The 14,520-nt window shown below is 40.0% G+C and overlaps 1 protein-coding gene across 1 annotated transcript; it reads right to left on the reverse strand.

The window, feature by feature from the left end:
* Window positions 1–3,033: 3,033 nt before the first annotated feature.
* miip (migration and invasion inhibitory protein) lies at window positions 3,034–6,569 on the reverse strand. Its single transcript, XM_029672511.2, has 9 exons — window positions 5,975–6,569; window positions 5,632–5,852; window positions 4,861–4,963; window positions 4,637–4,748; window positions 4,397–4,476; window positions 4,151–4,277; window positions 3,899–3,995; window positions 3,541–3,678; window positions 3,034–3,402 (listed from the first exon to the last, which is right to left on the reverse strand). Exons 1-9 carry the CDS (start codon window positions 6,291–6,293, stop codon window positions 3,268–3,270), a joined length of 1,332 nt encoding a protein of 443 aa, XP_029528371.2. The 5' UTR covers window positions 6,294–6,569; the 3' UTR covers window positions 3,034–3,267.
* Window positions 6,570–14,520: the final 7,951 nt, after the last annotated feature.

Genomic DNA, 14,520 nt, shown 5'->3' on the forward strand with positions numbered 1-14,520 from the left:
CTCTAGATTATATCAGAGGTGTTGGTGAACCCCTCCCGCATCTGAACTGGCTACATAGAGGGCACAGCATGATCAGAGGTGAGAGGTCACTTGGTCGGGTCAACAGGGAGTATTATTAAAGAGATGCTTTATATTGAAATAGAGATGTAGTAGTCCCAGAATTAATGATCCAAGGTTAGTTTTGCATTTCACCTGCTGGTGATTATGATGACTGACAGTGTTAGCATGTTTAAACCTTTTTTTAAATTTTATTCTCTCTCTCCATCTGTCTCTTGTCTGCAGGTATGTTTTGAGATGAAAGAGGATGCCAACGTTGCCACCTAACCCACTCTTAAGATAACCTTCGGGCCCACTGGGAGCCCAAGGCTGGTTAGGAGACACCGCTAGAGACTCTATTATGTAATTGTGATGAACTGAGTGAATATTAGGGTAGCACTGTGATTCATTAATCATATGCTGTCTTCATTGCTCCTCTGTTCTTACCTCTTTCCCTTTGTCTTTTACACCTCTCTCGCCACCCCCTCTTTCTTCCTGTTTTTATAATGCATACCAGATGTGCTTTGAAGTACAGATTGCACTTGTATTTATAATATATTACAATTATAATATTTATAATGCATAATGTATTTATAACCCTTGGATAATGAACTTCTTTCAATAAAGCGTTTCACATTCTCTACTGGTTGAAATGAACTCCTTCCATTTGATGAAATACTACACCTATCCTGTTTTTATCAGATCAATGCAGAGGAATGAAATTAGATATTGAGATGAACCGGTTTTAGAGTATTTACATAATGAATGGGAAGTGTAGTGTACTGTTTTTTAAATTATATTTATGTATATATGAATTACAAATCAGCCTTTAACTAGTTAAAGCATGTTTCTAGTCTATTGCATAGTTACAATGTGCAACCATTGATGTCACAGGACCAGGATTGGTAAACACTGTTGAAGTGTATAATTGTAATACATACATGCAGACACAGCATCATTCAAAGACTGGAATTTGATACTCCTGGTATATGACTGAAAAAGATTCTCACAGACATACCTGAACTGCACCTTTATTTGCCAATCTAGAGTACATGATCAGTGAATAGATTACATTTACAGGCTACAATGTGGGGATCTCATGCATGGTCAAAACTACATGTATATACGCCTTTCATCGTTGGCACAAAGTTATATTAAATTCTACTCAATCCATAGGCTTCATTAATGTCATTCAGACTGTTCTGAAGTTGTTACAACTGTCTATGATAGCTGAGGTTCATAGCTAGGTTCTGAACTAACATGTATACCAAACGTTTTAGAGTCCATACACAGATCGGCTACATAGCTAGCTACACATCCATAGGCATACGGGTATTTTTATTCTCCACTGCACAATAAGCAAGAAAATAGTTAGCTAGCTACTTTAGTTCAGATGCATTGAATGGCAAATATCAGCAAGGCAAGCTTACAAAATTAAACATTCAATTTGAGGTAAATGTTTTAGCCAGCTCCATTCTTTACATCCACTGTTTCACAAGACGACAGCGTGGTTTGCTGGTTGTTTCATGAGTCCCTAAAAAATTAAACAAACAGAATGACAATTTCAAACTCATGTTACAACACCCATAAAGCTGGCTAATGTTAGCTAGTCAGCTAGTTTGATAAATAGCGATTTTCGTAAATTGACTTTATGACCAAAAAATATACATAATCGTTTGTCTCTAATATTAACTAACATATTCCTCTCAACTGTATTTTTATTTTACGTGATTCGTTATGGCGTTATAATTCCTTACATTCACTTCCATCCCAGTATTTTTGTCAGCCATCTTTGCTGAAGAAAGTATCCAGTTTGGGTCGCATAGCCTCTAATTCGCCATGGGAACCACTCGATATGATTGGTCATCGCCTAGCGGTCGCCGCTGGTGGATAAAGTTGGGAAACGTTTAACTTTTTCACAGTCTCCCACGCCAAGTTCGCGTTGTCCAACGATTCCCCGGCCGATACGCTTCTCTGAGACAGCGTTTTCCATCAACAAAAAAAAGAATTATATAATTTATTGTGGAAGAATAGTTTCAAATCCCTCCAATTGAATAAATAATAAAAAATACTTGTAGAATCTATGCCAAGACACATTGAGGCTGTTCTGGCGGCTCGTGGTGGCCCTTAGCGGTCAGCATGTAAGACACTATGTTGGTGTTTCCTTTATATTGACAGTTACCTGTAGGTGGTGACGAATTAACGGCACTAGAGGCTGGCTGCATCAACAAAAACACTTCTCTGATATAGACTTGAATATCTTAACAACAAAAAATACCTTAATGTTGATTTTAAAACATAATTCCTTATCCAATTTTGTGATAAAAGGCAAACCCCTACCTCCATAGCTTCGGGCTATGCAATCATGTCTGATTTTTAATTTATTTTTAATTTAACTAGGCATGTCAGTTAAGAACATATTCTTATTTACAATGAAGGCCTAGGAACAGTTCAAGGAAAGGCGCAAGGTTTTCTTTTTAAGATTATTCAAACAAGGGACTTCCCGTCTTGTCAATTTATTCATTTTATAATGAGTCAAGTCAAATTGTTTCTAAGGCATGCACAACACTTACACTAATGTTTGCTGTTTGTCCCTCTGAAGCCCCAGTAATCATCACCATCATCACCACCACAAATCCCTAAAGACATCAACATGCATTCATAAAAAAAGAACAAGGTGAAATCTAATTTCATTTATCGACCCTAACAATGGAAATTAAGTAAATTGATGGTAATACTATTTAAGCAAATTACATCGTATTATCTCGGTACCAATCTTAAAAGTTGCAGTATGTTCTATGTGCACTATTTCTATGCTTCCCATTCTTGTATCTTTTACTTTCGGGTTTGTACACCAGCTTCAAACAGCTGAAAATACAATATATTTTAAATAACCAAACCATTTAAACCACTGTGAAATGATTATCTACACTATACATTGCTTGTTTTATCACATAAACTATTAGAATTTTAGCAACCAGGAAATGGCGGAGCGAGTTCTGCATATTGCACCTTTAATCAAATCTGTACCTCATCAAAATGAAAATCAAGCACTTAACACATTATATAACTGTATGATAGAAAATTACGATACATTAATGATTCAATAGGCACAATGATAATCCTACGTTAAAACTGCTGAGGTTTAATTCGTCATCATTATTAAAGATTTAATTCATGTAAAAAGATGAAATCATAATACTACACAGGTTTTATAGTGCTGTTAGGTTGTCAGAACACAGGGTAGGATGGGCTGTGTGGTTTGCTGTTGGCAGGCAGGCGCTGGAAACGGTAGCGGGCCAAACGAGACACGTCAAGCAGCTGGTCAGAACGCTGACTGCCAGACACTCTGGACACTGAGAAATCCTGAGAAAAAAAACAGAAAACCAATCAACCAGATCCACACATACCAGTATGCCAAACAAACACATGTTAAGACGCAGACATCTTTGCAATGGCCACCAAGACCTGTGATATGTTTTCTTTCATCTTGCAATGGCTCACCAGAAACTTCTTAGACTGTGGCTGTGCAGAGGGGATGCCACAGCTTGCCGCCTTCGTGTCCACAGAGCTCCTCAGATCCAGGCTGCTGAGCTGGGGCCCAGTGCTGGGGACTGTGTTAGACCAGCCTGACAGACAGTGCTGTAGGGAACATCAAATCAAAGGCTTGTGATACAACTACAACTAAAACCTTAACATTTTGGGGCGAACTATGGGCCGGATAAGCAATGAGAATGAGCAAGATGACAAAGCAAGATGATAACAGAACAGTATAATTCAAATGATTGAAGAGTGTGTTTCAATGTCAAAACCACATTGTGTGGAGAGATGTAGTCTTCTCTTATTAACATGCCACACTCACCGATGGTAGACCCAGGCTGTCGGAGGGGTCGAAGCTACACCTCCGATGGGCTTTGTACTTGTATGCTGGCAACAGTGTGGAGCGCGGGATGCTGACCCTGGGACAGAAACAAAAGCATATTCTTTATGACGAGGACAAGTGTTATAACGGGATGGTAATAAAACACCATCCTGGTTTGTAATGGACTTCACTTTAGTAGAATTTGAGGATGAGTGAGATGAAAAGTGGCACCAGGCGGATGAGTGGTCTCACCTGATAAAGGCTGGCTCAGCCGCAGTGTGGGGGATTTTGTATTTGGGCTTCTTACACACAGGGCATGACTCCTGAGAATCCAACGGGGTTGGGAACAGTCGGCTGTTGATCCTGTAACAGAACGTACCTAGACAACAAGGAGAAACCGAATCAGACAGTACAGTATAGTATTCAGGGTCTCTTCTTCAGTAAGCAATAGTGACATTATGTAGGTCTAATCCAAAAGCTTGCTATGGTTTCTCATACACTGGTGAGTGTCCATGGTGTGCTGTTGGTCTTCCTTCTCTATTGACAATGGTGGGGGTGAAAGGTCCTCTTCAGATAATCTGTGAGGAGGGTAAATCAACAGTCATTCATTAAATAAGAAGTATTATCTATTTCAGTAATAGCCCTCTTACAGTCTGAACTTTTGGTTAAAAATACTCTATACCCAAATCCAATTCACAGCTCAAGAAAAAATATATTACATTAAGTGAATGCACTTGCCCTGCTTGTTGGCTGTGGACACACTCATCTCTGTTGACCTGTCGGAAAGTGCGCAGATCACTGAAGAACTGCTCCGAGTGCTCCGTCAAGGAGTTTTCTGCATCCACAATCCCTACGGGAGGAGAAAACAGTATCAATTTCATATAGAGTAACATTTTGGCTGCTACCCCAATAAACTGGTTGGGTTAGCTTAATTTCTGTATAGAACTCATTTCTTGGCATACCTGCTATCCAGTCATAGCCCAGTAAAGGCTGCAGACGCTGTCTGTCGGAGGCTGATGTTTGCTCCAGTCCAGAGGATTGGAATGTGAATTTACCCACCTCCCTCTATGGACACAAGCAAAGGGCAACATTTTTAATGAGACTATTAAAGGTGAAATGTGTTGCTCAATAAAAACACAGCAGTGAGTGCAATGGTAGATCAAGCAGTTGTAACAAATATTTTTTATAACTAACCCAAGATGGGCCACAGCCTGTCGTTTTCAATGGGAGGAAATGAATCATAATGGGCTGAACAAGGAGGTGGGCAGAGCCAAGCACGAGCTAGTTTGATCCTATTGGCGCATTCTAGCATATATATTGCATTCTTCTGTTAGGGAATGCCTACTCTGTGAAATGTGCAATAACTAAATTTTCACTTGCATTCCTTCTAAACAAAGCAATTTTTAAAAACTTTAAAACTGTTTGTAACATTTTAATTTTGTCGGCATCCCTCCTCTCATCACCATATTTGGTGGTGAGTGGAAATGCCAACAGGATGCTATAATTCTGGTAAACATCTGGCTCATTGTTCTAACTGTGGTTGAACTGCCTCGCTTTGATAATACAGTGCCATCTAGTTGGAGATGAAATACCCGTGTATAGTAACCTTTCTTTATATATTATCTATGGTAGTAATAGTGTAATTACTACAGTAACAACTTTTTTTAACAGCACTGTCCTTACACCACTTGTGTAATAACAACATTTCCCTTCTCCCTTTTTACTTTGCTCACCTGTTCATTCTCCTGATTATAGTAAATAGGCCTGGTATAGGGCCTCCTAATATCCAGTGATCTGACAAGAGTTGCAGGACGGTCTTTGCCTTGGTCTTGAAGAAATCCTGTGTAAACAGTAGAGTGTTCTGTAGCTTGGCCTGGTTTCAGCTTGGTTCCCGTGACAAGGTATGGTGTAGAGATCTGACAGAGGGTGACATTCACAGATTCCACTGCCTCACCTGAGGAAAAATGGGTTCAGCATTATTTCTATGGAAATCTTGTGTGACTGATATGCCAATATTAGTCTGTCAGCAGTTCCTTTGCATTTCATTGGCATATCTAGCTTGTTAAGGTTACCTACCTTCAGTTCTCAGTGGTGCTGTTGCCTGTGTTTCCGTGCCGTCTCTCTCCTTGAACTGTACAGTAGGTTTGCTGAGAGCAGACCTAGCAGTGCATAAGTCACCATCTATCAGGGTCCCCGTGTTCTCTGTATGGGGACTTTTTTCTTTATTCTGACCTGGCTTTTTCGTTGTGTTGTTTTGTACTGTCCGGTTTGAATCATTCTCCAAGCTTCCTTTGGTGCCGGTGATAGTCAACAAACTTTCGGTTTGGTGCCTCAATTGCATCAACAAGTCTTTGTTGCGCTCTCGCAATGCACTCAACCGTTCGGGCGAGGCCATTCGCCACTGAACAGAGGGCTGGCTAACGTTAGATATCTAGCTACTAAGCTAATTTAGCTAGCTAGACCAAAAGCAACGTTACGTTAAGAGCAAAGAGCCAGTCTTGGCCAATTAAGAAGACACATCTTTTTTGAAAATTCGCTTGCTATTTCATACAAGTTTTAAAATATATCATATATGTTCAATAATTTATAAACAAACCTAATCCAAGTTTGATCAGTCTTCTATGTTTTCAGTTTGACTTTAACTCCATAACAACGTATCAGCATACAAGCCATTTGATTGGCTAATGTGATGTTAGTCACCTCACCCATAATGCAACACGCAACCGTTTTAAAGAAACAAACACACAGTACTGAAGAAAACAACTGTTTTACGTCCCAATTATCTCTACCTACTCCCAAAGTGTCAATTTGAGCACTTCCCATCACTGATTTGATAGGAAATACTGGTACAATAAATATTGTGGAAACTCCCTCCATGCTACTTGTGGAAAGTAGTGAACGAGTGTACACTTCAGGAGAAAGGAGACACTAATTGGGATGCAAACTGGTTCTGTGGTTTGAAGATTAGGTCTAATTCTGCATTCAGGACCAGGTGGGAAGGTTGTATTAACCACTCACGACTGGGAACGCCCCCCAACTGGTAGCAAGTGGGAAACTCGTATATAAACTCGTATATATTTAAGTCGTGTATATATTTTATTTTTCTATATGTATACTTTGACAATGTAAGTAATAATGCACTTGCCATGTCAATAAAGTCAATTGAATTTAATTGAACTCGTATATCATCCCTGAGCTCCGATTTTTCCAACATGCTAGTCTCTGACATCACCTACGAAGGAAATTACCTCTATAATAGCCTTTTCGACAGTCATGCAACAACAAAACATGTTATATAAAGCTATCTATTAATATGGTTTTTGAACGCTATAATTTGTTTACAAGCGTTATCGCTGTAATAGTTACTTAGTTTATGGTTGATGCAGTGTGTTGACCATTAGCCAATCTGCGTTTCTCGGTGAGTTCAAACACACGAATGCATCCAATTGGGATTTACGACTTCACTTCACTGGTAATTACCACCTCCCCACTTGAAAATTAACGCAGCATTAGGTCTGAGAACCTAATCAAATAATATAATACACATTTAGTTGTTTAAACTATGTGATCTGTCAGGAAGTTAGGATTCCATATGTAATTAAAATGACAAGGAGTGACATAACACATGATGCCCCAGTCAATTATATTATCCCCCTACAGATTGTCTGTAACATGTTATATACAATCAGTGGGTCTAATCCTGAATGCTGATCGGTTAAAAACGGTATTCCAGCAGGTGTCTATTCCACAAATTACCACCGGGTAAATCTATGACGTTAAACTGCTTATTTACTCTGTTCCATCTGCCTGCTTAGTCCACTGTCTCATCAGCCCAGCCAGACAATATATAAACGTGATCTTCCTCTCTATCTCACATTTCTTTTAGACTAACATTTAGTTTCAACAGCGGAGATTTGTATAAACGTTGCTGTCTGTTTCTCCGACATTTGCAACATTGTTTCAATATTCAAATTCGATCTCCTGCTGTCCCATAGTAATGAACTTGTCAGGAGTCGGGACGAGACACAGCGTTTCTCAGCCAGTCGAAATCATGAATCAGCTGGCATCATTTTTATGGATATATACGAAACGAAGTGCTGCTAGTTTGCAGTATTTTCATATTCAGTTTGAAGTGATTGTGTTAGCTGTGGCGTTGGATAGCTCCTCTGAACAACATATTTTCTATGCCAGGCAAAATAGCGTCTCATTATGTCATTGTTATGGATGTGTCCAAATAAATGTCACTAGAAAACAGCTTAAACAAATGCAGCTACTGTTATTTTTCTGGATGCATTGTTTGACGTGAGTGTAAGGTAGCCGTAGTTGGCTAGCTAGCAAGCAAGAGATACAAAAGAGGTAAAAATATATATAAATAAATACGTTGCCAGATAGTATGGCAATAAATACAGAACAAAAAGACTGAATGTCTGGCAACCGAACCTATTGAACGAACAACCAGCCGGCTTGGATAGCAATCCTAGATTTGTGTCGGGACTATATCTTGTGGAAGGATGAATAAATTCATCCAAATAACGTTTTAATGAAAATATGTCAATATTTTTTTTCATTGTAACCCGTTGTCTAAAATTGATAATGCCCTCGAAGCAGGTGTTTGGAGAATATTGGAATGAAACAGACAGGGAGCAGGTCTTGAACCCTCGACCTTCAAGCACGAAGTCCAGCGCTTTATCGACGGTGCCGCAAAACCATGCTCGAACGGCAGAGTCGATATCCGCGCTTATATATATTGGCACGTTTGCCTAACAACACCAATGCCAATATATCCTCCAAACACCGGCTTCGAGAGTATTATCACTTAAATGTACAATGACTGTTTAATATAATTAACATTTTCATTCATAGTTTCTGAAAACTTTAGACAAGGTCATTGTAATGTTTTTCATTGTGCCATCCTAAAATGACAATCTGTGCTTGTAAAAGCTGAGAGATTTGTGAGTATTCATCCACTGCTTACTGACAGGAGGAGATTAGTTTATCTTCAATTAAACCTGTCCATCCGTGGTGACACTAATCATGGCACTGCCGGTGGCAGAGGGTCACAGTCATAATGATATGTATGCTCTCGTTTTGAATGGTGCTGAGCTGTGTGGGCGAGCTGCTACTCTGTATTCTAGTCACGGCTCGTTTGCATTGAGATTTGTCCCAGCCAGTCCAGTGTGATTAGCTGACCACAGTACTGTGAGTTGCACCACATTATCATTAAATTGTGCCAGTTATGAAGTCATATACTCCAATGTGTCCCTGTAATCACTGTTGTGCTCCAGGCAATTACTGCCTGCTGCCCGAAACGCCTCATCGTCCATTAACCACTGGTCACTGACATCACAACAACAACAACAACAAAATAGGGAACTACACAAGATTTACAAACATATCATTCTTAGAATTTAGAATAAATGGCAACCTTCATTACTGTAAAAGCCCTGTTTCATTTGACAGTGGTAATCATAGGATACATGTGAAGCAATTCAGTCAATACTCAATGAGACCAGAGCTCTGGGAGCTTTTTTGGTGACCTAAAAGGGTAAAAGGTGAAACAAAGAATATCATTTTTACATCTGGAATGTTATCCATTTCATACCCTGTAGGGGGCAATATGTCACTTTAAATGACTTTCAGATATGAAGGAACTGTAAAAGTCAATAACAAATGGAAATATATATCACAAGAAGTGTTCTGGCAACAAAAAAAAACAGGACACTGTGTTCATGCTGAGGCTGAGCTAAGTGCTCCAACCATGTTACAACTACATTCAAATCCCACCTGGAGTCACTGAATGTATTGATCTCATCATAGTTTTACATGGTTTAGAAATACTGTGGGTCCTTCTTTACCAGATGCGAACCTTGGCTTTACCACACTTTTTAAAATGTCCTCTGATCTGAAATCCTCTGTGTGCTCCCCTGCTGCGGAGCTGTAGGTGTCATAGTGGGACTACGGAGACCAGTTGAAGTAGAGTACATGCAAAGAAAAATAAACCAAAGCCAAAGTAAATATACACTGAGTATACAAAAGAGCTTTCACCTGGATTTCCTGGCCAGTCAATATCATGGAAAGAGCAGGTGTTCTTAATGTTTTGTACACTCAGTTTACATCAAGTCACCTAATGTGTCTGGATGGGTCTATTCAAAGAATGTGTCCAGGGGCTACCTCTACTGGCTGACATCTCTTATATTCCTCATTTGAAATTATGTTTGATAAGCAGTAAGCACACAGAACAACATAGTCCCAGCAGGAGATAACGATGGACAGTGAAGGGTCAGGTTGGCTGATAGGATCAGGCTGAGAGGGGATACCTGTCACAGCAGGTGGCAGTGAGGTATTGAAGGGGGAGGTGGCTGTGCTGATAAAGAGACACAGAAGGTCGATTGTTCCCGCCAAGCTGCTTTTAGCAGGGCGATGCCATTAAGATAAGGAGGATTAGGTCTAGCACAGGGAGGGGGTTGTCCTAGCTGCCACGCTGTGATGGACAGGACAGCAGGAGAGATCACACTGAGTAAGAGACAGGGTCCAAGAGAAGGTATGCAGAGACACATGGTCTAAGAGAGGTTTGCAGATACTCTACTATTCAGCAGCAGCACAGGATGCACACACACAGACGCATTAAACAATCAAAGAAACTAATGGCTGTATGTCTATAGGCTGTATGGCTTTACAGTGTCGCGGTATACAGTACAAGGCTAAACAGCATCCTTCCTAGGTTGCAGGAACACATGTTCTTTGAGTTCTCGTTTTCCATGACACAATAAAAATGCTTCTAATCTACTATAAATGATCAGCCTTTCCAGGATGGGAGGAATATTGTTTTGCCTTCCTACATAAACATCCAGGTACTAGCTTTGATCCATCATCCTATAGAGCCCTGAGTGTCAGAGAATGGTAAGAACACAATGAGAAAAACAGAACCATGGCAAGGTTGCACTCTTTAGATAGTATTTAGGTGTGCCGGCGCTACCAAAAGTTTCCCATGAATGGAGTGCTAATTTGTGCATATTCATCCTAGCTCCTTGGTATCTCAGAAAAGGAAGGTGATAGCATCTGGGGAGATGCTATCACCTTTCCATGCTAACAGCTTTCCTTTTCTGGAATAACAAGGATCTGCAAGCCCTCTTTAGCTACTTGTATTGTGGATCCTTCCAGCACAGCATTTACCTCTGAGATTTCACCCTGGTGATTTTGTGTATCTTTCATGTTGTGCACCTGTTATAGAGCGAGAGGCGCAACACTTTACTTGACACCCATTGCCATAACACATTATGACACGGTCATAACCATGTCATGACACGGTCACCCATTTATGACACATTCATAGCCATGTCATAATATGTCATAACAGCTGACATAACTTATCATAACCATGTCATAATATGGTCATAACACTGTCAGGACACATACATTTAGACCTGTTGTGACATATATTGCATTATTTTATGGCTGGATATGACACCTATATAAGAGTGACAAAACCCCAAAACCTACCACACAAGACAAAACATTATATTACACCATAGCATACTTGTCTACAGTATGTTAATGTTATATAACATTTTCTGAAATTGACCATATATAAGTATCATTGTATTGCATACATAATGTAGGTAAGACATGCACCTACTTCAATGCTCTGTTGCTGATCACTGGGATGAATGCAGGAGCAGATTTCAGGAGCAGGACAAGACACTCTTTTTTTGACAGATGACTGACATAATGGCATGGACATGATAGGCCAATCTGGCTTCTATGATTATGATGGTCATAATGCTTCATGACAGTGTCATAACGTTTTTTTTATTTTTAAATATGACCAAAAAAAACATGACTGTAAATAATGAATTACAACAACAACTTAAGAAATAAACTTTCAAACGAAAGGAAACGTCTTAACATGGAAAAAAATACATTTGAATGAATGTGGGTTTTGACACTCTTGTGTAGGTGTCATAACCAGACATAAAATAATGCAATATATGTCACAACAGGTGTAGTAAATATATGAACAATGTTCAGGCACTGAGCAAATTTCAGGTTTGCTGAGCGCAAACTTGAATGTTGTGAAAAGTCTGTGAAACTTCCAGCAAGTGTTTATTGTGAACACTGAGGCTGCAGTCGATTTAAGTTACAGTTTTGACAGTGGTCAATTAGGCTACTGTGGCTATTTGACCATAATGTAGGTCTACCAGAGTGGCCTTCCATCAGAAACAATGGAGAAAATGCATCCATAACATTTTAACATGGAAATAGCTGTTCTATCATTCAATCTACAGTATCAGCCAATGTGGTGTTCAATGTGGGCCTACATTCCATAAAACTTTTAAAAAACAACATGCAGGGCTTGACATTAACCTGTTTATCAATTTGTCCTTCCAACAAGAAGGTGACTGAAATGGTTGTTGTGTTGTTTGATGCATGAAACCACTTTACAAAATAAAATGCATTATTGTTCCCATACCATTATTACAGAGAATCAGACACATTATGCTAACCTCTCTCTACTGGCTACTTAGCTTATTCAAGTCTTCTCAAAATACAATACCGCCCTTTTAAGACAAACAAAAGCACTTTACTTGACTTGCTTTTCAAAGAAGGCTAGCAATGCAGACGTTTTGTGCGCTTGTAAGCAATCACTCCCCTATTGCTGACTACAAATGATCTATAACGGGGCTAATAACTCACTAACTAGCAAAGGATATGAACAAAATTTGCACACATGGCTACAAAACTTTAGAAAGGCAGGGCAGGATGGATACAGGTCTGTTAGAGTTTGGGTCTAGAGTGTCTCCCGCTTTGAAGAGGGGGATGACCGCGGCAGCTTTCCAATCTTTAGGGATCTCAGACGATACAAAAGAGAGGCTAGTAATAGGGGTTACAACAATTTTGGTGTTACAACAATTTTAGGTGTGTTCTAAAATAAGTTTTAGAAAGAGAGGGTCCAGATTGTCTAGCCCAGCTGATTTGTAGGGGTCCAGATATTGCAGCTCTTTCAGAACATCCGCTATCTGGATTTAGGTGAAGTGCGGGGGGCTTGGGCAGGTTGCTGCGGGGTGCAGAGCTGTTGGCCAGGGTGGGGGTAGCCAGGCGGAAAGCACGGCCGGCCGTAGGAAAGTGCTTATTGAAATTCTTGATTAACGTAGATTTATCGGTGGTGACAGTGTTTACTAGCCTCAGCGCAGCGGGAAACCCAGAGATGGTGCTAGTGGGGCACCTATCTAGGATATATAAACAGGTGTCTGATTAGGATGTCGTGACCTGTAACATGTAATACCTGAGTGAAGGATTGTGTTTGCATTTTTCAAAACTCTCCGACGTGAGTTATTCACATAGACATAATAACACCTGCTTACAAGCAAAAACTCAAACAGGAGGTACTAGTGACATGCTCACTATGGAAGTGGTCAGATGAAGTGGATGCTAAGCTACAGGGCTGTTTCGCTAGCACAGACTGCAATATGTTCCGGGTTGTCATCCGTTGACATTGAGGAGTTCACAACATCAGTCACCGGCTTCATTAATAAATGCATTGACAACACTTTCCCTACGGTGACCGTACGTAGATATCCCAACCAGAAGCCATTGATTACAGGCAACATCTGCACTGAGCTGACGCTAGAGCTGCGGCTTTTAATGAGTGGGACAGTAATTCGGAGGTTCATAATAAATCCCGCTACGCCCTCCGACGAACCTGTTAGGGATAGGGGGCAGCATTTTCACTTTGGATGAATTGCGTGCCCATAGTGAACTGCATCCTACTCTGTCCCAGATGCTAATATATGCATATTATTATTACTATTGGATAGAAAACACTCTGAAGTTTCTAAAACTGTTTGAATTATGTATGTGAGTATAACAGAACTCATGGTGCAGGCAATCTTCCAAACAGGAAGTGGAAATTCTGAGGCTGGTCGAATTTGAAGTCATCGCCTATTCACACCCTAATAAGATATGGATCTGTTCGCACTTCCTACGCCTTCCACTAGATGTCAGCAGTCATTAGAACTTGGAATGAAGCCTCTAGTGTGATGTTTGACCGAATGGAAGGGGAATGAGTCACTGGCCTGGCAGAATGCCATTTCCTGGTTGCGCAATTTTTTTGTTGATATCGCCTACGTTCCATGACTCTGTAGACAAAAACGAATGCTTTTTATCCAACGTTTTTATCCAACGTTATTGGATATATATGAAAATAACATCCTGAAGATTGATTCTCTACTTAGTTTGACCAGTTTATTCGACCTGGAATATATATTTTTGAAGTTTTTGTCCGAGTTCGCCTGGACCAGCGCCAGCTTTTGGGCATGTGAGCTAAACGTGCTAGCGAATGCAGCTAATTGGACACTAGTAATGGACATTATGGAACAAAACAAGGATTTATTGTGGAACTAGGACTCCTTGCACTGCTTTCTGATGAAAGATCACCAAAGGTAAGGGAATATTTATGATGTAATTTCGTATTTCTTTTGACTCCAACATGGCGGAGGAATATATTTACTTCTGAGCGCCGTCTCAGATTATTGCATGGTATGCTTTTTTCGTAACGTTTAAAAAAAATCTGACACAGCGGTTGCATTAACACCCAGTGTATCTTTAATTATATGTAAAACATG

This window comes from Oncorhynchus nerka, linkage group LG2 (assembly GCF_034236695.1).
Source record: "Oncorhynchus nerka isolate Pitt River linkage group LG2, Oner_Uvic_2.0, whole genome shotgun sequence".
Taxonomy (NCBI): domain Eukaryota; kingdom Metazoa; phylum Chordata; class Actinopteri; order Salmoniformes; family Salmonidae; genus Oncorhynchus; species Oncorhynchus nerka.

Bases quoted from the DNA above. Each gene is read 5' to 3' on its own strand.
- miip (XM_029672511.2), bottom strand. From the start codon at position 6,293: ATGGCCTCGCCCGAACGGTTGAGTGCATTGCGAGAGCGCAACAAAGAC. The intron at 4,964-5,631 runs GTGAGCAAAGTA...TTGTGTCCATAG, and splicing joins ATAATCAGGAGAATGAACAG to AGGGAGGTGGGTAAATTCAC. The intron at 3,679-3,898 runs GTGAGTGTGGCA...TGTTCCCTACAG, and splicing joins ACAGCCTGGGTCTACCATCG to CACTGTCTGTCAGGCTGGTC.